The sequence below is a fragment of the Pantherophis guttatus genome, chromosome 1 (assembly GCF_059756535.1).
Source record: "Pantherophis guttatus breed Tessera chromosome 1, ASM5975653v1, whole genome shotgun sequence".
Classification (NCBI taxonomy): Eukaryota; Metazoa; Chordata; class Lepidosauria; order Squamata; family Colubridae; genus Pantherophis; species Pantherophis guttatus.
Genome location: NC_142063.1, coordinates 155724378 through 155749335, shown reverse-complemented (window position 1 = coordinate 155749335; position 24958 = coordinate 155724378). Strand labels below are relative to the sequence as shown.

Sequence of the window (24958 nt, the reverse complement as noted above, 5' to 3'; positions counted from 1 at the left end):
CTCTGTGTCTGTGTTTTTATTCTGAACTCTCATACAGCAAAGATATTAAATGTGAGACTATTGGCAACATAGCAAAACAGATTTTGGATTGTCTTGAGACTTTTTTTCCATCCTCACACACACAGAAGGCCTTATTTGTCTTCCAGTCACCCTGTATATTTCCAGGAATGAAAAAAGTCAAGCTGGGCTCTGGGTCACTTCATGGACACATTTGAGCAGTTTTCTTAGCAGGAGACAGGAGTGGTTTACCATTTGGCTTCTTCTGGGACTCCGGGGCTACCCCTGCTAGGTCTCTGCTTGAGATTTCCTGATGGTGTTCCTTCCAAGCTGTGTCCCTGCTTAATTTGGGCTCATCCAAGTGCTGCCATCTGCTGAGACCTTTAACTGAATGATATAGTTGCTGCATTTGAAACCAGAGTGGAAGAACAAAAGATTATAAAACTTGACACCAGATTTTGCTTCCCCCCCCCACCCACGCCCTCTCTAATGACTAATTGGGTATCGTGTTTTTTGCTTACCAATATAAATTTGCTGCTTTAATATTAATATGTAAGTTGCCTCTGGGATTGAGGCAGTGTACAAGTTTAATTAATAAAATGTCCCTAAGTGCAACTTGAAGCCCCTTGCGGGACAAACTTCAAGCTCTGTTTTGTTTCCATAAAATCAACATTAACCTCTTGATAAAATAAAGTAAAATAAACAAAGTACACATTTCTATAGGTCTCACTTAATTTCCTACCGTGTGCTTTAAATACAAAAGAATGGTCTGAATATTCATATTTTTCATTGGCACCTATGCAATCTTTAATAATTAAGTTTAATTGATAATATTAAGTTTAATTGATAAATTATTATAAGTACTTTGGAAATGCTGAATTGCTTCTTTTACCCCTTAATTAATAAAACATACTAAATAACAGTCATGTTCACTTATGCTGATGGGGAAAAAATAAAATCCATGTTTTTTCTTCTTTTCTGTCCTCCCCACCCCCCCCCCAAAAAAAACAAAAAACAAAACCCAAACTGTATACATATTTTAAACAATTATTCTCTTGGACAAAGCTGGGAAATTATAAGAGAATAGAGCGATATCGCCCTCTAGTGGCAAACAAAATCTAAACTGGCTTTCCGAATAAAATCCCATCTTTTATCAGTTTTTTTCAACAAAGATTAGAAAATTAACTCCATTGTCTTTTAATCTCCTTTAATTTAAAAAAAAAATCTCCTATGCTAGTTTTCCTTGTATGAATATTATTGACCTAATCCAAAATTTAAAGCAAAGTATGCATTATTGCAAAATTACCAATGAACTGTAAGAGAAAGTATTATTGTATATTATTATTTGACATTTTTAGAAATTGCAAAATAGATACAGTAATTTCAGTGTTGTCCTCTATTAGCCTGCACATAGGTTATTTCATTACTAGGTCTTTTTATTAACCAAATGCCTTATTTAAGAGGAAAATATAAAAATAATTTGAAGGCACTATGAAATCTGAACTAATTTGATGCAGTCTGAATTTTTCACATTTTTTATTTTCATATTATACACTTTCCCTTTTGAACTTGCTTTTGAACTTATTTTAAATATTAAAATCCTAACCCTAACCTTCATTTCCCTGCGTGATGTTACGGTAATAATTCTTCCCTTCCATGTCATGCTAAATATGAACTCTCAAGCACATGTAAGAACAGGCAACTTGGAAGAGATTGAAGATGCCCATGTTTTCAGACAGAATCCACCAGACTAACTAGTGACATTTTGAAATCAATACACATGGACTTGGATTAACCCTGGGAAGTTTAGTTTCAGTTCAGCTCAATTCCGAAGACTGAAATGAGCTTTTTCTTGCTCTAAATTGCTATGTCTGGTAAGTCTGAGAGGGGTCTAATTTTGTCACGTCTGTTAGCCCGCCCTTAGCCCACTCCCAATCTGTTTTAAAAACAATTTCTGTTTTTCTAAACTGATCCTCCAATGGCAATCTCAACCCAAGAATTGTCCCAACTTTTCCGATGTTGGCGTCTATACGTTGATATTTATGGTCCAACATTTTAAGACCTCACTTTGTTAGCATTTGTGTTTCACCCTTTCCAAAATACCCCACAAACATCAAAATGATAGTCTCAAAGTACCATTCCCTATTGTAAACTCATTAGGTCCAGACGTCTGCTCTTTTCAATGGTTTTATTATACCTTGGCTCTTCCTGTTTTCAAAAAGAATGATAGGCAGAGAGCTGGCGATGAATAGAGCACCAATCCAGCACCTTTTTCTTGGCCCTTTATCCTTCGGCCTGCTGAGTGGGGAGCAGAGAAAAGGGAAGTGTGATACCATCTCCAGATCTAAGAAGACTCAAAGTCCCTGAGGCAGTTTCTCTGTGTTTAAATAGTTGTTCAGATACCTTAAAAGGCAGTATTTATTTCTAGATTCTTAAATTCAGAATGGAGCAATACTTCCCTCTTTCCAAAAAACATTTATGCCCCTCTATTCTCTCTCTCTCTCCCCCACCCTCGCCTCTCCCTCGGTCCGTCCATCTGTCCATCCATCCATCCCTGGTTTTTAAATCTCATTTCTTGAAGTCAATAGGACTTCAGTCTTGTTAGTGGATTTTAGCAAGTTTTTTTTTAAAAAAACACAGGCATGTAAACATAGTCACAAGAAGTCACTTGGGTAAATATTTGATTGATATAAGGCCAGGATTAAATAGACATTGAGTATTATTGGCACAACTGGCCAGGTAAAAGCGGAATTTATCACTTTTTTCTGGCATAAATCTATTTATTTTTTTAAGAAAAAAGTTCCAGAAGATACCATTTGGAGGTATAGAATACCATAATTATAACTAATTTCTGCTTTTAAAAAAAATCTCAAATAGAAATTTGTTAATCTCACCATTTTCCCATCCCATAAAAAGAAATAGGTCCAGAAAACTTTGTACTGTTTTTTTATTATTTGTATTATTTTTTTATTATTATTTTCTGAACAAGCAATATGTTTGTAGGATGCCAGCAATAAAAATACTGTTGTTTCCTAGGTTGGTAATCTGTTGGGATTGGAAGAAAATCCTTCAGTCACTGAAAAGACTTTTGAAGAATGGAGTTGGTCTTTCTATGCTGCCAGTCACTGTATTTAGACTACGGATGATCTGGTAGAAATGGCACGGGGGTTGCAGCCCCCCCCGCGCCTGCAACCTACCTGCAGTGTTGCAGGGAATTTTGGGGATATAGAGAGGCAAGCTATGTCACACCTAGATAATCTGTGTTCCCACTTGCTTTCCCCTTCAAAAGCTGAAGATTTTATTTTCATGAGCCAAAATTTTATTCCAGAACCTGAGACATATACAAGCAAGCAAACAAAAAACAGGGAACAATAAGCAAATTAATATTAGAGCATAATGGATTGCAGAATTCTTTATCACGAGGTATCAAGATCTGAAAATCAAAATTGAAAGATTATGGCATAAACTGGCTGTGGTTGTCCTAGTGATTTTCAGCATGCTGGGTGCCAAACCCAAAAATCTTGGCTGTACTTAGAAAATCTGCGCATTGACAACTTTTTCTTCTGTCAACTCTAGAAGACCATGCTGCTTTAAGCCACATATATACTACGCCAATGTATTATTACAATTTATGGCAGATCTCGATAGGTATAAAGGCCAACACTAGTTAAAGAATTGGCAGATGTGCTTCACATTGTTGTGAATGGATAATAATAATTCATTCTTAAATAGGATCGCAAATAAAACAAAAGTACAGACTGTGAGCCAAAGTGTTTTAGCACTAGGAATATTAATAAAGCTTCAAGTACCACTCTTAATACACTGCACTGAAGAAAGGAAGCTGTGTTTAAATATAATAATAATAATAATAATAATAATAATAATAATAATAATAATAATAATAATAATAATAATAATGGCACCCTCGATGCCATACCAAAACATCTTGGATGGCATTTAGAAAACTTCTCAGTGACAAAATTTCCATCTGCCAATTTCAAAAGGCCACTGCTTGGATCCACACATATACTATGCTGATTACGATTACAATTATGACATCTTAGGTTTTTGGGAAGAACTCAATGAGAATGAAGGCCAATCTCATAACTGGCAGCTGTGATTTCACCTTCTTTAAAAAAACATCTGGCTATTTAATTAACCATAATAATAATAATAATCCCCCTTCATTTTAGGGGGGGGGCGGAACCCTACCCTGTTTGGAATTGCCTACATTCTTAGAGACTACCTGAATAATTCTTAGGTTCTTGATTAAGACTTGAATTATTAAGTTTCCACCAGTCCTAGACGGTGAGTCTAACTGTAGGTTAGCTACACATAAGAATCCCCATCCTAGTCCCCCTCTCTGACATGAGTCTTGGAAAACAAAGTATACAGAACCCAGAGAGATTGGGGAAACAGTCAAGCTGTCTTTGAGGAAGTGCAGGCTTTGTGTGCTAGTGCTAGTGTTAAAAAAGCTTGCTTGACCATTCAGCTCTATTCTGAAACTCCTTAACTTTGCTGTAACTCTGGGCAAGACACTGGAAAGGAGGGTGTTCTAAGTCACTTGTGCAAAGCACATCACACAATAAACTGCCCCTAAACAATATGCACACATTATATCTCAAAACCAAGTGGAAGGTGAAAGGAAAAAAACCCCACCTTTTCGCGGAAGTCTTTTCTGCCCTGAGTAGGCTTTCCCGTTCACCCCTTTTCATTCTAAAGTATCATTCGCCCGATATCTTTCATTTTAAAAAAAAATCCCTCTGATCTAAAGTTTGAATCAACACACCTGAGAAAATAACATTTAAGAACAATTAATTGCTGTGTATACATGTGTGTTTGTGTGCATCATCATCATCATCAAAAAAATAATAATATCCACGCTACAATATTTTCACAAATACATGCCTCAAAGTGTTACTCTCCTTTATTCCCTTTTCCCTTTATTCATTTTTTTCATTTTCATTCTCCGGTTCTGAAACCAGATTTTAACCTGTCTCTCTGTGAGATTTAAAATCCTAGCCACTTCATAGCGCCGTTCTCGGGTGAGGTACATATTAAAGAGGAATTCCTTTTCCAGTTCCAGAGTCTGGAATTTGGTGTAAGGGCAGCGCTTTTTCCTGGTGGAGCGAGCATGAATCCAGTTTGCAGCCGGGTTATCTGAAAAGGAGGGGTAACAGGAGAGGGGAAGAAAATAAGGGAGAGGGGGATTTGGTGAGGGGAGGAGGGCAGCCGAAGGGGAAGGGGGAGAAATGAGAGGAAGGTCGTTAAATTAATTTCAGAAGGATCCCTGCGCTTTTCACAACGGAGGAGAGAGATTATCATAAAAGCCTGAAAGGCCCAGTCTGTGGGGCTGGATGAGTGAGGACTTCTTGATGATAGAAGGCGGTTATGGGGTTCCCTTTTTATGGGTGCCTGTGGCTGCTTTGCTGGGATAGGAGTCTAGACGTTTTTATAGGTTTGTAAAACTATCCCTTTCGCACACTGGAGCCTTACAGGTTGGGGCAATAAATCAGCTCCTCTGTGTGTCTGTGCGTGTGTGGTTTCTTTTCTTTCTCTTTTCCTTCCTTCCTTCCTTCCTTTCCTTCCTTCTTTTATTTTCTTGTTTTTAAGACTTACTTGGGCCAAGCTGCTGCTCCTCTTTTTCCTCCTTCAGGTCGCTGAGCGGGCTGGGGTTACGGCTGCCTCCAGAGGCTGGCTTGGCCGGGCTGAGGCTGGCGTTGCTGGCCGTGGAGGCGAAAGCGGGTCCACCCAGCCCGGCAGTCACCGCCGCCTCCGCTGCCTTTCCGCCGGCCTCGGCCAGAGAGGAGTCGCACGTGTAGTCGAGTCCGCGAGAACGGCCCCCGCCGGGGGTGAACCTCTCAGTCCGTGGGGCCGGAGAACCGGAGGCGCAGGACGGGACGGAGGCAGCAGAAGCGAAAGCTCGGGGGTCAAGCGACGCGGAGGCGGCGGGCTCCGGCTTGCCGATGCCGTAGAGGCGTCCGGGGGCTGCGACGGTGCCTGGGTCGGAGACCGAGAGGGCGGCGTGGTGGCTGCCGCGGAAGGAGGCGTAGGGATCGAGCCAGGAAGGGACGTACCTGGCCCCCTCGCCCGACCCTCCAAGGTGCGGCGGGGCCACGTACGGAGGGTAGATGCCCTGCAGCGGAGGGGAGGGCTGAGCGGCAGGAGGAGGACGGGCCGGCCAGGAGGAGAAGACGGACGGCTTGGGGGTAAAGCTGCAAGGGGCGAACTCCGATCCCTCGGCTGCCACACTGGGAGGCAGCCGGGGGGCGGCCAGAGGGTGACCCCCTGGTAGGAACCGGCCGGGGCCGCCGCCTGCTCTTCCTCCGTAGTACCCTTCCTCGGTGTCGGGGCCTATGAGCGAGTCCACGTAGTAGTTGCGGAGGGTGCCGCCGCCGCCGCCCGACGACATTTTGGGGAGATTCCCTCCGTGGCACGGCATGGGGTGGGTGGGGGAGAAGAGAGAGAGAGAGAGATCCAAAAAAAAAAAAAAAAAAAGTGGTTAACACTGTTAACTGGGGATTTTCTCCCGGTCCGGGGAAAAGAATCCTGCTTGGAATTTTGCAGCCTTTCCCAGCGTCAACTATTGGTCCCTCCGCCCACGTGATCATATTTACCAATAACTCGAAGTAAATCAATCCGCTAGGTTGGCGTTCGGCAAGGGCGGCTGGCAGCGTTCCGTAAAAGCACGCGCGCCCCTCACGCGCTCTCTCTCTCTCTCACATCGGCCATAGGGGGAGCGCAGCCCTCCCAACTGCCTTGGAGACACGAAGACCCTGATATTGTGCGCCGCGGGGGGTTGGGGGGGGCCAGAGAGCGAGAAGAAGAGCCGAATCCTTCCACGGCTAGCCCTGCCTCAGCCCAGAGTCCGGGAGGGCGTGGCCCTCCCGCAGAGAGAGAGAGAGAGAGAGAGAGCTGTGGCGCAAATTGGCGGACTATTTCTTCGCCTTTCTTGGGCTGCCAGTCGTTTATCCGACGAGCGGGGAGCGCTGGCCCGGCTAAACTCGCCCCTCTCCCGCTGCCAGGAACCCCTGAAAGATCGCCAGGAGGAAGAGGAGGAGGAGGGAGAAAGGAAGGATCGCCCGTCGCGATCCCGGTTCGCCCCACAGAGAAGCGAGAGGCGAGGCACCTCGTGCAACTGCGCAGTGCGGGGCTCGCTTTGCCAGGGAATCTCTTTGACAAACCGGGAGAGCCCGAGTGAAATGGGAACCCCTGAATAAGTGGGAGAAAAGGGGTCGGGGGTGGGTGGGAAGAAAGGAGGGTTGCCCCCTGGTCTTGTTTGGAAACAGGTGGAAGTCGAGACCTCTCTCTCTCTCTCTCTCTCTCATTCCCCGCCATGATTTTATGCTTTTCAATAAATCTTTTTATGAGATGCATTTGATTACAGATTAATGTGCTCGTCGTCTAATAAAACGGACTGATGGCACGGAGCCTCTGCTTTTCCCACTGTCTCTCTCTCTCTCTTTCAGTCTCTGTCTTTCTCTTTCCCCTTTTCCATCCCTTTTTCTCCACCACCACCCCTCCTTTCCCCCCCACTTCTGCGTTCAGGGCTAACATCAAGCTGAATGCCGGCGCTTCCCAGACGTCTGAACCGCAAAGGACTTCAAAGAAGCGGTAGTATAACTTCCAGGAGTTCGGGAAGAGAATTTAAAAAAAAAAAAATGAATGAATGAGTGCGCTAGTGAATGAATGGAGCGGCCTCGGCTTTGCTACGCCCAGCCCGCTGGAAGACAGCAGTCGGAAAGAGGGAGGGGTGGGGGCGCCCCTGCCAACTTCCAGGAAGAAATGCTCTCTTTTTTTTTTTTGTTTTTTTAAACTAGCCGGGAGCCTCCGGCCACCTCCATTCTCTCCCCCCCCCCCTTCGACCCAATTAAATGGAGGAGCTTCAGCCGCGTTTTACAGCCTGTATTATGGACTAGTGGAGGCCAAGTTTCCGGCTGTAGGTTTTAGCACTAGAGGAACAATGGTCTCGCCGGGCTTCTAGTAATTCAACTGCCTCCCCCCCTTTTCTTTCTTTCTTTCTTTCTTTCTTTCTTTCTTTCTTTCTTTCTTTCTTTCTTTCTTTCTTTCTTTCTTTCTTTCTTTCTTCCTTCCTTCCTTCCTTCCTTCCTTCCTTCCTTCCTTCCTTCCTTCCTTCCTTTTTTGCAAGCGCGCCCCTTTTTTCTTTTTCAGAGAGGCTAAACCTGGCTTTGCTTTGAATGAGGGGCAAGATCCGTGCGAATCCAAGGTCTTGCGTCTATTAAACAAGCCGGACGCCTCTGTCCGACACGTTGGCCTCCCGAAAGGCGGAGAAAGACGAGGTGGGGCGTTTTCCTGTTTTCTACCCCTCCTTTCGGAGATTTGCTGGAAGGCGGCGTGTTGCGAGTTTGCAGCTCTATTCCTTTTAATTTCCAACAACGTGAAAGCCTTACTGTTTATTACGGCGAACGCACACGTTTATAGGTGGATGCCCGTGCCTGCGTGCCTATGTGTCGATGCACAAGCACGCACAACTCAGCCAGCCACGCGTAAGACTGAGAAACGTACCTATCCTAATTGGTATAACACTGTGGAATCCATTGGCCTCGGCTGGCGCAGAATTTATGTTCAAAATAAAGTGGGCTCGGAGACGCTGCCGAAGAATGGCAGCGTGTGGGTGTTTCTTGAAAATATATGTTCCCTCTTCACCCCTCAAAGGATGTTAACAAATCCAAATTTACGTTATGTACAGTAAAGTGTCCGGATACCAAACTTACTGACATTTCAACCACTCAAGTATAAGGGAAAACGTGCTCGATCCACCAGATCAAAACGCATTTAGTTTAGAAACAGGCGAGGTACATCAGCAGATAAAGAAATAAAAACTAGTGGGTAAACTAATGGGAAAAGTTTTCTCAATACATCCCTGGAAGTTAGTAACACTCAAAACAGTTTCTTCTGGACGGAGCCCTTCCCCAGTTTGTCAAAAAACTTCCTTCGCCCGACTAAAAGCAGCGAACCCAACGAATGCTCTGGGCTTCCTTTTCCAACGTACTCAGGTATCACTAGGGAATCAATGCAGTATTTTCGGAAAGTCTGGGTTTAGAACGCAAGGGGGGTCAATGGGGTGCCTACTCTTTGAAGCTGAACACGGATCCAAGCATTTGAATTTCCATGGAGTCCTTGGTACTTTCTCAGCTTGGTTGTTTTCTTGCAGACAAACATTACTTGGTAATGAAACGTCTGCAAAAAAAACAACCAAGCCCAGAGACTACCAAGGACCCCACGGTCCAATCCTGAGTTACAAATGTTCTCTTCCATGGTACCATTTGGACTTCATTTGAGAGTCACCTTCATTTGCAAACTCCCACTAAACGTCGTTTTTGCTTCAATGTTTCTTTGCCCCAAGCTCTCTCTCTCCCCCCCTCTCTCTCTGCCTCCTTTTCCTCCTTCTTCTTTCCTCCCTTCCTCCCTCTCTTCCAGCCTCTTTTTTTCAGAAGATAAAGTGACTGCTAGTAATATTTATTTTGCAGGAATGTGGGATGCAAAAAGTCCCAGGCTCCATTATCTTGACATTTGGTACAAGAACAATCAAAACTTCCCTGCGTAGATTGCAGGGAAATTGGAACAGATTTGCACTGATCCATGCCCCCACAAATCCAGCGCACCCATTGCAACTTTTGAAAGTGGAGAGAAAAGGGCTAGGTAAGATAGACAGACAAAATTATTTCTCTGATTTTCAGAAGGTGACCGAATAATACTCTTCATAGTTTCCTCTGCCTAGTTAAACACACACAAAAAGAAAATAAAGCATGATGTGTAGGAGGTTTCACTTAAGTTTCTCTTGCCTGCTAGATTGCCCATGGCCAGTATTTACAAAACATCCTGTTTATCCTGCTCCAAAGATTGCTTTACTTTGGTTTGCGGTTTCTGCTTTGCTTGTTTTTAAATCCACTAACCATGTAATTGTAAAAAGGACTCTTGTGTTGGCCTTAAGTCAAAGATTTCGTCAATCCTGAAAGGATTGCAACCAGCGCTTAGCCATTGCATTTGATCTTACACTTAATAGTCCTCAGAAAAGAAGGAGAAAGAGGAAAAGGAAGAAGAAAATGGGAACCAGTCAGTGGCCAGCAGCTTCCCTTTCCTATAGGCTTGTCTTTTCCCAGGCCTGCAGCAAGGGATTCAGCCAACTCTTTGCTGCTCAGTTTTTCTGGAAAGACGAATAGAACTCAATAACTTTACAGAATTTATTGCATTATACATGCAAATAAGACATGCACAAAAAGGAGACATATTGCTTGTAAAGACCACAATTCCACGTATGCACCACAAGGAGAGAGAAAAAGATACGTCCATAGCTGTAGATGAAAGAGACCTTGGCGTAAAGCACAAGCCTAACACACGGAAGGATGGAGATGGAGATTTACATGTCAAATGTGCTTGCTTGTCCTTTCTTTCGTTTGCCAAATCCAGGGAGCACATTTATTAATTCATTTTATTCAATTATTGTTAAACTGTTGTATATATTCCAAATGTAATGGCCCATGTAGTAACCCCCACATAAATACCCCTTGTTTAGTTAAAAACATAAAAAAAAGTACATTGTCGGAATAAGTCAACAGCGCTAATAAGTTAAGACCAAGTTATAAGGATCAATCAGAGTTTACCCTGCATTACGATGAAGAAAAACAAATAAACTATACATGTGAACCCAAGAGAGACAGAGAGAGAAAGAGAGATAGAGAGAAAAACAGAGAGAGAGACACACACAGAGAGAGACAGAGAGTCAGAGAGAAAGACATATCATAGGAACATACATGGACATTTGCATCACTAAAAATAATAACAAAAGGACACATTATATCAGAAATTTAAAAAATGGAACACGAAGGCATGTACCCTCCGCCGCTACCCACCCACCCACCCACCCACCTACCCACCCACCCACCCACCCACCCACCTGGGCCAGTCTTTCGTAATCATGGGCCAACCAATGGCAACAGCATCGTGGCCAGACCAGGTTGTGCAGTTTAAGAGAAGGTCAGATTAGCAGTCAGTTCTCGGATTCGGTTCTCCCTACTCATCTTCTTGAGTTTCATTCTGCGGTTTTGGAACCAGATCTTGACCTGCCTGTCAGTGAGGTTTACGCTCTTACTGATCTCTAGGCGGCGCTCTCGGGTGAGGTACATATTGAACAAGAATTCTTTCTCTAATTCCAGTGTTTGGTGTTTAGTGTAAGGGCACCTCTTCTTTCTGCCACTCTTTGCCGTTAACCAATTGCTGGTTGGAGTATCAGACTTGGCTTCCTCTAGTGAAATCGAAGGGAGAAGGAAGTGGGAGGGGGAGGAAGACAAGACAAAACAAAACAGAAAAGAAAGGACCTCAGTCTCTTATACTATAGCCTTGGCCATGAACCCATTTCCATTGTGTCTGATGGAAAGGATGCCTCTTTCCTTGTGGGTATGAAACATTGCCAGCTAGGTGCCTACATTAATTCAGGAAGAAGTGTGATTTTTTTTCTTTAAAAAAAACCATTTTTTTCTACATTAACTTTTTTTTTTAAATGCCAGCAACACACAATTTCCCATGATAGGGAATGTTCAGTTATATTCTTTGTGGCATATAGAATATATACTAGAATATATAGAATATTTAATTTGGGCAAGTAGGATTAGACACACAAGGAATTTGTCTCCAGTGCTGAAACTCTCAGTGTACATGCAAAGCAACAAAGTAACCATCATCATAATCATCATAGCAATAAGAGAGGGTAGTAAAAGACAATAATGGTGATAATAATAATAATAATAATAACAACAACAACAATAATAATAATAATAATAATGCCATACAACATGGGTAAATAGACATAGACAGTATTGTGAGAATTAGGTGTTCAACAGAGTGATGGCACGAGAATATCTAGGCACTCTGTTTGGGAACAGACACATTTTGGTTCAACTACAACTGTTTCACGGGGACTGTTTCAATCCTGCCACCTTGTCAACAATACTACTTAATGGGTGTGACTTTTACAATCAGCCCATGTCTTGTAAAACACTGATTTTAACCAAAAGATTGGATGGAAAGCCTGAGTTAAAAACCCTCTGATCTCACTCATTTCGAAAGGGCCTCACCTATAACTCTCTTGCCATTGAATATTAAAACAGGGATGTTTTAAGCTCTCAATTAACCCCAAAGTTTGAACAATGAATACCAAACTGAGCAAAGATTTTTTTCCCTTTCATTTTAAGTATTCTCCCCACTCCATCCTCACCTTAGATGCAGAATTTATCTTTGATTTGTGTGTAATGCCCGTTGTTGTTCTTTATTTTAAATGTACACAATAAGGTCAAATTCTGACCAGCGGCTGCAAAATTATTTGTGGGCGGGGGCTTATTCTCCTTCCACCCCTCCGGAGATGAAATCTCCTGTGGCTCACCACCCTTTACTTTTAAAAGAATAATGAACGAAGCACATTTATTTTAAGTATTTAATAAAATTTTCTCCTCCAAACTATAACCAACCTTTGGAGATTTAAACTGGATCCAAAGGCTGTGCATCCTAGTTTAGTTTAGTGTTTTGTTTTTTTTTAAGGTTGTTTCTAACTGCCTCCCTCTTTCAAACTTTTATCCAGTTCTGCCGCCACCTCTTCCGGCAGAAGAATACTCTTATTTTGAAGTGCCAGTACCCCAGTTAGATGAATGAAAACCCACAGAGGAAAGGTTGGATCTTAGTGGGACTAGGGTGGAGGCTGGGGGTGCTGAATTTCACAATTCTTGGAATATTCTGTTTGGACGCCCAGCCCAAACGAAGGGGGCAAAAAGCAATTTCCAGAGCCAGGAAAGAGAAGTAGGACACCGATTGCAGTTGAGCCCCTAGCAGCTGCTCCCGCTTTCCCTGGGCGTCTAAACACCTGGAGTACCCAACCGAGGGGAAGAGGGCGAGCGGGCGAGTGAGGACAGGACGGGACGGCTGGAGGGAGGGAGGGAAGGAGGGCGGGAGGGAAAGAGCGTCTTTTCAGCCGAGCAACGATGGCAGCGTTTTCCTGGCATTTACGGACGTTCCCAACTTGGCAAACCATACCGACCTTTGCTCTCTTTCTCTTGGCTTTCTGGGCTGGAGACGGCGGCTTCGGCCAGGCAGCTCCGCTCGTCCGGCAGCGCGGACTTAGACTCGGGACTTTCCACCTGGGAGGAGGCTTTGGCGGAGTTCTCCGGCTGCTGATGTTGGTGCTGATGGCCGCCGCCGCCGTTGCCGTTACTGTGGCCGGGGGCGTTGGCGTTGGCGCTGGGATTTTCATTCATTTTCTTGTCCATCGGAACCTGGGAGGCGACCTGCGGTTTGGAGGCGCCGCGCGGGTTTAACTGCAGCATGAGAGCGGAGCTGGCTTCAGGGCTGTTATGGTACTCTTGGGCTTTTCCCCCGGCGTAGGTCTGGCTCAGTCTGAAATACCCTGGGACGGGGACCTCGGGGTTTTCAATGGGACACGAGTCAGAGACTAACCTCTGGTAGGAAGGAACGTCGGAAGGGGAGGCCAGCTTGGCCCGCTTGTCCGAATACATGCAGCAATTGCTTTCTTCCTTAATATTGGTCGCAAAGGAACAAGTGGGCACCTGCTGAGTAACAGGTTGCTCTATTCGGCACGGCCTGTTGGGCTCGCTCCAGTTGTCTACCGGAGGGATGTAGGGATGCACGTTCATGCCCATAGTTTGAGGGTTGACTTCTCGTTTGGCCAGAGACGGTAGAAGTCCACAGGTTTGCATCCCGTACGTGCCAATGTCTGTGCTGGGCGATGGCATGTACATGCCGGCGCCGTTGGAGTAAAAGCTATCGCTCCTGCAGGCGCTGATCAAGGAGTCGACTAGGAAGGTGTTGGCGGCAGGAGAGCTGTTGGGAAAGGACATTTTGGGGAGGAATTGGGAGAAGAGCGAGGGTGTCCTTTGTAGGCTGACATCTCTACGAAAACATGCCCGGTGTAATTGTGGATGCCTCCGCACGACCACATGACAGGCGAGCCAATGAGATTCCAAAACGGCCCGGGAGCCGCGGCCTCCCCGCCGATCACGTGCTCCCCGAGACACGCCGAGCTGCGGCGCAAAGGTGGACAACAGCGACACCTAGGATACCCAGGAGGAAATGCAGGCGCTCAGCCTGCCCGCCGCAGCCCCCCTGCCATCTTTCTCCTCCTCCTCTTCCTCTCTCCCTCCCTCTCTCTCTATCTCTCTGTAAACCCCCCCCCCCCGATACCCGTTTTTGGGATATGTGTATTTTCAAAAGTCAATCCTCGGTGCAATTCTGCTGATTTAAAAGAAGGAAATGCAATAGGCTGTTCTAATTCTTCTCTCCAAACCCCCGGTTCCTTTTTATTACAACAGAGGCTATTGAGTTGAGCCTGAATTTAAAGCAGTTTCTGTTGTTTTTGTTCCAAAAAAAAAAATGTAGAACACCTACTTCAGTTCTAAGACTGAGTAAGCTGCACAGAGGGCAAAAGGAGGGTAGGGGAGAAGATGGCACCGAATACATGCAGTGAAAGAATGCAAAATGTAGAGCATTGGTCATCATCATCACCACCCTGGTCTGTTTCTGTCTCCAACAGCATTGTGGTCCACTTCCATAAACTGGCCTCTACTAGGCCTTCAGAAGAACTGACCTTAGACCATACACACTTTTGTCTTTCTCTTCAAAATTTCTCTCTTTTGGGTGGGGGTGGGGGGGAGACTCCCCAACCAGTAAGATCTCCCTGACAAAAGAAAGGCATGGAGGGTGAGTTGGCAACAGAGAATATCTGCGGGATGTTTGTTCCCTAGAAATGTCATTGTTTGGGAAGAATGCAGGGGTGGGAAAACGTTTTCCTTTTATGGGTTTTTTTAAAAGCATTGGCTTCTGACAAGATCCAAAAGGTAACAGAATTGATTAATACAGATTAAGAGGAATCAGGGCGATCAATACAATCCTCATCTACATGCTCCAAGCCAGTTGGTAATTTTCTTGCTTCTGAAGCTTTTTCAAGAGTTATTCCCTCTGTAGCCACACGCAGGAAAGATACTTTATTAACAAATCAATCTAGACTTTGTGAAGGAGAAGATTAATAGTTAAGATTTAGCATAATAGTGTTCACGTTATGAATTATTGAAAATTATACCATTGATTTTTCCTTTTTTTTTTCTCTCTTAACCGAGGTCAACTTTTGTTTTAATACAAATTGTCAGATATAAAAGCTGGCCTATTACGATAAGGGCTTATTCTGTTTTGTTTTTTGTTTTTGTTCTCCCCCCCTCCTTTTATTAGGTTAAAGGAAAGGGGAGAATCACAAACTTTTCTTTTAATATACATATGAACAATATCGCATTGCCCAGTACAACAGAACAAAAAAAGCTATTATGTTAAAAGGTATTTTACAGTAATGTTATATAATACTGAACTGCTTAAACACCAATGAACTCACCTAAAACAAAAGCAAACAAAACCTATAGTTTTCTTGGCCTAACTTCATACATTTCAAAAATGGCAAGGATGTACAAACTGACCAACGGTAAAAACAGAACATTACCTCTGCCTGTTTGACAACTTAGAGGTTATGTCTTTAAATATACTTTTTTCCCAATATAGCTTAGGATAAAAGTTTTGTCTTCTCTCTCCTATGAAATAAGGTTAAAGAATGCATGGGGGTGAACTGACTGGGTTTTAATTAAAATTTTAGAATATGCTTTTCTCCCTTCTCCAGCCCTCTCCTTTCCTTTCCAAAATGTATCTGACATGCACAGTCCAGCATACCACATTCATCCTCCATTTTTTAAAGAATAAATATTGTGTTGCTTCATGGACATATTTGCGGCCATCAGCTCCTCTTTGTTAATTGAATTGGTCCCCTCCCTTTCCCCTCCTTTCTTTTCAAGGAAAACTTCAGTCAAACCAAACCTCAAATCTTTTAATGGTTGATTCCTAGCCTCCTTGACCATCTATTCTTGACAAATTGCTCCTTCAACCAGTCTACTATCTTCAAAATCATTTTCTATCCTTGGGATTGTCGGGGACGGTTTTCTTCCTCTCTTTCTCTCTCTTTCTCTCTCTCTTTCTTTTAAAAATCCTTCCTTGGCCTTTTTCTGCACACCTCCCCCATCTTAAAAAAAACAACAACTAACAATCTCCCTGTGACAATGAGACAGACCTTTAAGAAGCTGATCGCAGCTGTTCAAATACAACATCAATGCCAGGTTAAAAGCGGCGGCGCCTTTTACAGCTTTTGTCTGCAGGCTCCATTGCGATCCGAGAGCCCAAGTCTTTCTCACCTTCCTAACTATATTCCCACCCAACATCGTCCAGGGTTTGCCAAACTCTTTCCCATTCTCGGGCGACTCTTGGCCGTGTCCCGCGTGGGGCGTGCGGGGTGGAGAATTCAGACAAGAAGGCCCCTCACTCACCGGAGTCTTAAGCGGCCGCCTAGGGTGGCGGCGAGCAGAATTCCGCTCGCTCACCTTCAATTTTGAGATCATTATCAGAGCCATTGCTAAACGTTTGGCCCGGCTGGGAAGCAGACAAAAGTGGAGGTCACGACGCTCTCTCTTTGGGGGGGCTGAGGGTTTTATGGGCTTCCCAGCCATTTTTCCTCCCCCTCTCCCGTCTCCTCGGAAAACAAGAAGCCAGGCGGCCCGCGGAGTTTAAAGCAACCCAATACCTCCTTTTCCCTTTGCCTGCCCTTTTTCAGATTTTGCCGTGAAATCTAATCAGGGATTTTATTCCCATTCCGTAACTCCGCAGTCGTTTGAAGAAGGGCCCTGGCAGTAGACCACCGAGGGCATTGTTTACCCGCGGTTTATTTATTTTTGTTTTATTTTATCTATTCTATTTTATTGGCGTTTGTAGCCCAGTTGCCACGTTAAAACAACAAGCCAGGACTCGCTCTCCTATATATCCCGAGAGGCTTTAAGGTTGACTTGCTTTTGCTTTTGCATTTTTAAAAATTATTTGGGGTGTCGGATATTACCGCCCCAAAGTCTAACCTCCAATTATTTGGGTCCAAATAAAGATGAATTGGGGGGAGGGGTGCCCTCCTGCTCCTAAGGAAACCTGGCCATGGCCAAAGGCTCCTTTAAAAAAAAAAAAAACCTGCTTTCAGCTGAGCAGGCAAAGTGATTTGAACAGAAGAAATGGGTATATAAATCCAAATGTAACATTTGTGCAACATCTTCCAGAGGGTGAATAAACATCTTTCTTAAGAAGCTGGTTCTTTAGACTTTGTGTGCTTAATGTCACTCAAGTTTTAAATCATATTAAGCCGGAATTGGAGTAATTAACACGAATAAATAAATCAATATTGTGCCATAAATGAGATATACAATCTGCATTACCAGCAAAGGGTTTCCTGTTGACTGTTCCATATTTTTTCCTCCAAAAGAGTGAAAGCCTTAGAAGCTCCATTTATATGTCCATGATTATTTGCAATAAAATAAGTGTTGACACTACACTTTTCTGTCTGAATAAATAATCGAATGTAAAAACGGGGGGTGGGTGGGGGATGTCGTTGCTTAACATTTTAATCCTTCAAATTTATGCTATGTGTTATATACCTGGGTTATAGGGTTTCCCCACTCTCACTCCCATCCAGCCCGAATTCTTGCCGGGATTTCCCCCCTCTTCTTTATTCTCTCCTTTATTTGCCCTAATTATTAAAAATTTTCCTATCAATTGAGAAACATTAAACTGTAAAAATGCAAAATGGAACTTTTGATCATTAAATATCACGAAAAGACTGGGATTTATCAGAATCAGACAGAATCGGGCTAAACCTGTAATAAAGACAAACTTCTTTTCATTTCATTTTTTTCCTGCAGGAGGAATTTATAAACAGAACTATTTGCTTTCGTTTCTCCCTGGTGTGGAGCGGGCTGCATAAGAAGATTTCCTTTTAATTAAGACACATTAACATACTGCCAAACAACACTAAAGTGCCCCACTCTTAATAATATGAAAATTAAATTGTTTCATCTTCCCTGTCTATTCCACCATATGCAACAGCCAAAATATTTCTATGCAGTGAGGGGGAGAGATATTATTACAGTATTGTGCAAACCCAAAATTCACAGACAAAAGTCCGGATCATATTTGGACAGCTCCCCCAAGCCTTCATGATTTTTGTTACACAAATGATAATTTTTATACTCAGGAGGTGCATAGCATCCCCCCTCCTTAGATAAATTTATATTTTGCCTTTGTTTCACAACGGATTGGAAAGCTCGGAGTTCTATATCAAATGCTATAAGCTTTTTTTCCACTGGAGTGGGGGCAGCGGGAAGGGGTCTGGCAAGACGGATTGGCTTATAGCTGTTTATATATAGTCTTTCTTTTCATCAGAAGCCCTGGAAAAAAAAGGACATAAAGCTATTCGAGTGGCCCCGGTAAGTCTTATGTTTAAAATCTCAAGCCAGTGTAGTTTGGGGTGGGGGGGGATAGTCATCATAATTTAAAAGCTAATATAGACAGACAACTAAATAGTTAACAAGATTTTCACTGGCCGAGTTTAGAAATCAGGAAGAGAATTCATGAAATAATATTCTAGCAAAGCTAGCCAGCCTCAGCATCGTTCATGTTTTTAAAGTCCCCAAAAGGACAAAGCAAATATTACGAATCTTTATCCAATTTAATAGGCAGAGGACAGACAGACAGAAACTTATATAACACAAAAATCCTTCAATCAACATTACATTTTAAAAGCATAGTAGAAACAGTAGAAGAAAGGATTCAGGGGACAAATCTGTTGTCATCTTCACAGTGATGGTTTACAGCACATGCTTCAATTGAAGAATAAGGAAAAGGCAGCCAGGCAGTTTTGACATTGTCTGTTCTCAGAATATTATGCTGTTTTCTTTATTTTTGATTCAAGCAGATAATTAATCAGTTCCAAGACTTTCAATTTTTCATGAGTATTTTTAAGAAATTATTTCGTATTTTTAAAAATTCATTGTTTTAGGTAACCAGAATAACCATGGATTTCCTTTTAAATGAAAAAAAATAAATAAAAATCTATCTGGTAAACAAAGAATTCTGCATCTATTTCTCAAATATGACTTTATCTGGTTTCTTGTTTCCTTTTTCTTTCTTTCTTTCTTTTTTTTTTTGACTCTCCCTCATTTGTTAGGATTAGAGGAAGAAAGTTGGGAAAATGACGAGCTCATCCTTTGCTGTATTATTTTTTAAAAGTGCATCTTTGGAGAAATTTAGGACTGAACAAAACTCAGAGACAGATTTCTCTTTCCCTTGAGGAAAAAACAAATTACCTCTTAGATACCTTTTGAAAAACTGTTGTGATTCTTCATCCTGCTATGAATGAAATTTAGATCTCTAGTAATTCATTTAAGAAAAGTTTAACTTTTTTCTGGTAAATAATTCTCTCTCTCCATTTTTTTTAACCCGGGAGGAAACACTCACAAATGTCAGCCAACCATTTATCCATTAATTAGGATTACATATTTTCCAAATTGTTCAATTTACCATCTCATTAAAAGACACTTTTGGACTCATACCGTATTACCCCCCTACCACAAACTGTATTCATACACACTTACACACATCTAAATATAGTTTTGAATTTGTATTCTGTGTGTCATATTGTTAATGACAGAAAAATCAATTTTAATTGAATATAGTTTGTTTGTATTATATTTGTGAGTTACCTCTGTAATGTTTCTTGATTCTGCTTTGTTTTCTCACTTCTACGTTTTATTAATGACATTATTATTGAGGGGAAATACCAGAGTATCAGGACAAATATATATTCTGGAATATGAGTGCGCCCTCACGTGGAATTTACGTGCATAGCATATGGAGTATTCTGTTTTCAGTCCCTGTATTTTGTTCTTTTTTTTTTCTTTTGATCATTTTGTTCCCGTTCTTTGTTAAAGAAGAATATAAGGATAAATATAAATATGTACAATATATTTAGGATTATTCCTTTAAATGCTTACAGTATTTATTCATAAGGGAATGCAAATTAAACTCCTCTTTGTAAAAATGGTTAGACATTGAATAGGGCTGCTATATATTTTTCATCCTGTAAAGATAATTTTCTCTCAAATATCTTAAGGCAACAATTCAGATTACTTGCATTTCCTGTGAAACATAGACTAGCATCTGCATTTCAAAGTATCAATTTTTGAAGTAATCAATGTTCCATAGGAATCCAAGAATTCTTTCTCATTTATTTTAGAGGGATTGAGTCAATTTGCTTGTTCTTTCTTTTAAACAATGTTTCGTAAGGCATGATTTACCTAGATAAAGAGCAATAATGCTTTTGCAACTAATACTTTACATAGAAAAAACCCTTATAACAATATTTTAAAAAGAAATTTGTTATTTAAAGGGCAACTAAAAAGGATTTTTATAATACACACACTGGTGATTCTGCCCGTTTCATTCTAGATAAATACAGAGAAGTGCTCTAAGGTTAAATTGATGGATCCATTGATCTGAATTAGTATGTAGTCCTTCTTTGTTATGCACCTATGAGGATATGCCAGTGTGAGACAGAAAAAGGAAAGGGGAAAACAGGAAGTGAGGAATGGGTGGGAAGAGTGGGTGGTAGTTGAATATAAGAGGCAAAGCTTTGAGGCTTCTAATTATTCAGAAAGGTTAAAGGTGATGACCTTGACATCTTGGAAGTTCAAAGGCATATACTTAATTTGTCGGGTTTAAATTAAAAAAAATTAAATTATTCTCCCAGTCTTCTTACATTCTCTTAGTTCAAGGCATACTTTGTGCATTTCCTGGTATTTTATTCCTCCCAATCTGGCCTTTAATGAACACAAAGAGAATGCAAACTGTTCCTTCCTCCCCCCCTTTTCTGTTTCTTTCTTTTAAAAAAAGTCAAATTGTTTTCTCACTTGCCTCTTTTATTACACTTGTGGAAATCTCTTTCTTTTTCCCACCCAACACAAGGTGTTCAATATAGGCTAATTAAGCTGTTACAGACCCTGGGTTTTTATGGTGTTGTCTAGACAGTTCAAGGTTTTGTAAACAGCTCAAACAGGCCACAACAACAAAGTGGAGAGAAGAACCTCTACCAAATTCCTTCTGGAGAAAATAAATAAATAAATAAGGGTTAGCCATTTAGTAGGAAAGCAGAGATTCCCTCAATCCTTCCATTAGTTTGTCTCTGCACATCAATAATATGGAAGAATGCCTTTAAAAATTGCTTTCTTTAATGTAGTTCCTCTCCTCACCCCCACCTCCTCCATGAATAAGTTCAAGGTTTGGAGCTGGAAGTTTCTAAGAGTGGATTGCATCTAAGACCACAGTTGAGCATCTCCAAACCTTACAACAGGATGAAATTTCATCTTATGGCTTTACAACTGATGTCTAATCGGGGTATTTTTATGAGCCCATTTAGGCTCCTAGGATAAAATCCTTGCAATGTTTAGTGATAACAGTGGAATGGATTTTGCACATGTTCGGCTATTCAGCCCTTAGTGTCGAAAACATTCCCCTTTCTGGATTTTTTCCTCTTAAAATATTTGATCATGGGACTATATGTCCTAGGATTCAGTTTCATGTGGGCTCAGAAAGGATACAGTGGTGCTTCCCCAGAAATGGATAATTTAGCAGATAATGGAAGTGGAAAATACAGTTTCAGCTTTACTAGCAAATCGCGGAGGCACAAAAGAACAAGGCAGCGTCCCCATGCCTTGATATGACAACAGAGTTCCCAATCCTCTCTAACCAGCATGAGGTTATGGATCCAATGCACATTATCTCCTTTACCCATGATATACGGTGCAGGCGGAGAAATGGATTCCTGTCTCAAAGCCCAAAGGAGAAAGAGGAAAGAATAACCGAGGATGCTTAAAGCCCTGATTTTAAAACTGTCAGATTCACACAAGGTCTCTGGTTGCCGCCATGAAAAGCCAGTGAGAAAATAAAAATAAATGAACATTGGGGGTGATTTGGGTTTTTTCCCCTCCCCTTTTGTTAAAGAAGAAAGACAACACTACAGCATTGGGATGGAGTGTTGGGTTTACCCCAGTTGCTTTTAGGAGGGTTTTGCTCTATCAATCCCATGAGATCACCAGGAGACAAAGAAATAGCATAAACCAAAAATAAAAATAAAAATAACACAAAAGCTTCTTCTGTCCTTCGGGTGGAGTCATATTAACCTCTAGGGTTTTTGTGCTCATGTGTCTGGTTGGTTAATAAAGGGAGATCTGTCCTTCCTTTCTCTCCCCCACCTCTCCCCGCTTCTCCTCTCAAAATAAGGGGTTGCCCGTGAAATATTGCAGACGGTCTCGGTTGAGTTTCTTTTCTTTCATCCTTCGATTTTGGAACCAAATTTTGACTTGTCGATCTGTGAGATTCAACATTCTGGACAACTGGAGTCTTTTCTCTTTGTTGATGTAGACGTTGAAGAAAAATTCCCGTTCCAGGACTCTAATCTGGTACTTGGTGTAAGGACATCTCTTTTTCCGTGATCTCTGGGCCAGTGCTGAAAATGGTCAGAAAAAGAAGGAAAGAGGAGGAATGGCAGTGACAGCAGTGGCCTCATTCCAAAATCTTCATGGACAGCTAGACCGACTATTATTCCCTGGAAAACTGACTCCTTTCTCTCCCTCGCCATAACTGCTGGCCTCCCTCCAGATAGTGGCTTGGAAAGGAAAGAAGGAAAAGCAAGGGAGGAAGAAAAGTGTTTCTAGGTTCCCATCCTTATTATGTTGCTTTCTAAGGCTTAAGTCCCACTGAACTCAATGGGAATTGGTCCCAGGTGACTTTTGGGCTCGTGTTTTTCTGAATGGAAAGCGATTTGGATGGGGTTAAAACGAACGCCGTTTCTTAACTCTTTCCTCTCTTCAGAAGCATCCTTTCACCCTATCGGACAACCCCCCCCTCACTCCCCTCTGAATAGCGACTGACTTCTTTTGTTGGGTTGAGTGCTTTTAAGAGACCAGAAATGTCTTCGCATAGCTCTTTCCTTCCAATCTTTTTCCAAGTTCTCCTCCAAAAAAAGAAAAGAAAAAAGAATCGAAGCCCAAACAGATTTTATGACCATAGAAGATGTAAAGAGTGCTAGTTAAAGTGCTTATAAAATGGCACCTGGAAAAGTTGAGACTTGACGAACTGATGGATTGTCGTCTGCCTCTCTCTCTCCCTCTCTCTCTCTCTCTCTCTCTCTCATTCTCTCTCTCTCTTTCTTTCTCTCTCTCTCTCTCTCTTTCTGTCTCTCTCTCTTTCTGTCTCTCTCTCTTTCTCTCTCTCTCTCTTTCTTGCTCTCTCTCTCTCTCTCTCTCTCTTTCTGTCTCTCTCTCTCTTTCTCTCTCTCTCTCTTTCTCTCTCTCTTTCTTGCTCTCTCTTTCTGTCTCTCTGTCTCTCTCCACCGTTCTCGATCTGGGATTCCCTCTCAAGGAGGAAGCCGAGGGCCATCTTACCTGAACTCTGGCTTTTCGGAGTGCGGGCCTCCCCCGAGGAGGAATCCGCCTTGTCTTCGTTCCCCGCTTCCTTCTTCGGCCTGGGAAGGTGGGAGCTTGGGTCGCCAGCGTCCCTCGACTGTGGCGGCGGCTTGAGGTCCTCGTTGCTCTCCTTTTCTGCCTCGGTCGGGGAAGGGGCGCAGCCGCGGGCCGCCTCGTAAAACTGGTCGAAGCCCTGCGGGAGAACGCCATTCCTGCCTACGGCACCATAGAAAGGTGCGGGGTGGGTGCCGCAAAGCTGGTCACTTTTGAGGAAGGCGTCGCTCCTACTGGCGGGGGGCGGTTGCAGGAAGTCCCGGCTGGGGAAGACCTCCTCGTAGTAACCCGGGCTGTAAGCGCTCCGGTAAGCCCACTTGCTGCTTCCACCTCCTCCAGGGTAATCACGGAAGGCGGCGGGCACTTCGCCCACCGGTTGCACCTGGCCGGGCAAGGCGGAGGCATAAGACAAAGCCATTTGACAGGAAGGCGGCGGCTGGGACAGAAACGGGGTCTTGCCGGAAAAATCGGAGGGGGAGATGTAATAGGCCGAGGGGAGGTAGACGCCGGGGGCCCCGTGGCTGCCGCAGTTGTCCAAGTTACTCATGGCTGCTTCTTCACCTCCTCCGCCGCTGGCCTTGGGAAGAGTGGAAGCAGGCGGAAGCAGGAACCGCGGAGCTGCTGAGCTCTCCCAATCTTCCGAAGCCCCATCTATGTGCCCGCCAGGCTTTGGGCACGAGCCGCCGGGGAGAAAAGGGAAGCAATCCCGCCGCGGGCTGACGCGCAATTCATCTTGATTGATTCGAGGGGTAATTATGTCACGTGACGAAGGCGATGGAGAAACGTCCTTATATCTACATCAGCCTCTCCCTCCACCCCCCCCCACGCCCCCCCCCCAACCGGGCCAGCTGCCTTCTTCCTGCCTTGGCTGAAACTTCGCTACAAGAGGTCTCTACACCCCAAGTCCCCGGCCTCTGCGGAGGCAAACCTTGTGCCGGCTCGCCCTAACGGGACCATTTCTAGCCCTCGAGCTCTTTCCGTCCCTCCCCCCCCCCCGCTCAGCCCTTCCTCCCCCTCTCCTTCCGAAGCAGAAGCGAAGGCGACCTATATAGATGGGGCCTGGGGTCACCTGGGCTTGCCAGCAATACCCACAGATGCCAAGCAACGCTCAACCGGGACGTCTCTGCCATCCCCCCCCTCCTTTTTCTTCTCTCTTTATGAACGCAAGCAGCCCCCGACCAGGCAGCCAGAGAGCCTGTAAGGCCAGAAAAGTCTCCTGGAGGAATTCTTCCCTCCCCTCCCTACTCCGCGACCCAACACCCCTCACCCCCACCCCCAATATCGGATTATGGCAACTTCATTAAAAGTGACAGGCTGGCTTGTTGCTAAGCGCTTTCTTTCTCCCCTCCCTTTCTCTCCTCTTCTTGCTTGCTTGCTCCGGCTCTTCCTCTATCAGCCTCGCTGGCAAAGGTTCGGGGAGCAGAGTGGGTCTCTTCGCCCACTCTTCGCCCACCACATTTGGGGCGCCCCCCCCGCCGCTCCATGACTGTTCCCGCTTTCATTTTGGAAACGGATTC

The 24958-nt window shown here is 43.5% G+C and overlaps 3 protein-coding genes across 4 annotated transcripts; all 3 read right to left on the bottom strand.

The window, feature by feature from the left end:
• Positions 1 to 3293: 3293 nt before the first annotated feature.
• Positions 3294 to 7653, bottom strand: HOXD9 (homeobox D9). The gene is made up of 2 exons (XM_034428074.3): positions 5617 to 7653; positions 3294 to 5157 (listed from the first exon to the last, which is right to left on the bottom strand). Exons 1-2 carry the CDS (start codon positions 6437 to 6439, stop codon positions 4925 to 4927), a joined length of 1056 nt encoding a protein of 351 aa, XP_034283965.2. The 5' UTR covers positions 6440 to 7653; the 3' UTR covers positions 3294 to 4924.
• Positions 7654 to 10188: 2535 nt separating this feature from the next.
• Positions 10189 to 14119, bottom strand: HOXD10 (homeobox D10). Its single transcript, XM_034428086.2, has 2 exons — positions 13046 to 14119; positions 10189 to 11263 (listed from the first exon to the last, which is right to left on the bottom strand). Exons 1-2 carry the CDS (start codon positions 13860 to 13862, stop codon positions 10986 to 10988), a joined length of 1095 nt encoding a protein of 364 aa, XP_034283977.2. The 5' UTR covers positions 13863 to 14119; the 3' UTR covers positions 10189 to 10985.
• Positions 14120 to 18576: 4457 nt separating this feature from the next.
• HOXD11 (homeobox D11) lies at positions 18577 to 24248 on the bottom strand. Of its 2 annotated transcripts, XR_015731161.1 has the most exons (3): positions 23367 to 24248; positions 21522 to 22429; positions 18577 to 19296 (listed from the first exon to the last, which is right to left on the bottom strand). XR_015731161.1 is itself a non-coding variant. In XM_034428111.3 (2 exons), exons 1-2 carry the CDS (start codon positions 23986 to 23988, stop codon positions 22194 to 22196), a joined length of 858 nt encoding a protein of 285 aa, XP_034284002.2. In that variant the 5' UTR covers positions 23989 to 24248; the 3' UTR covers positions 18577 to 22193. The 2 variants fall into 2 exon arrangements, 1 of the variants encoding a protein (XP_034284002.2); XM_034428111.3 differs by having other exon boundaries at positions 18577 to 22429.
• Positions 24249 to 24958: the final 710 nt, after the last annotated feature.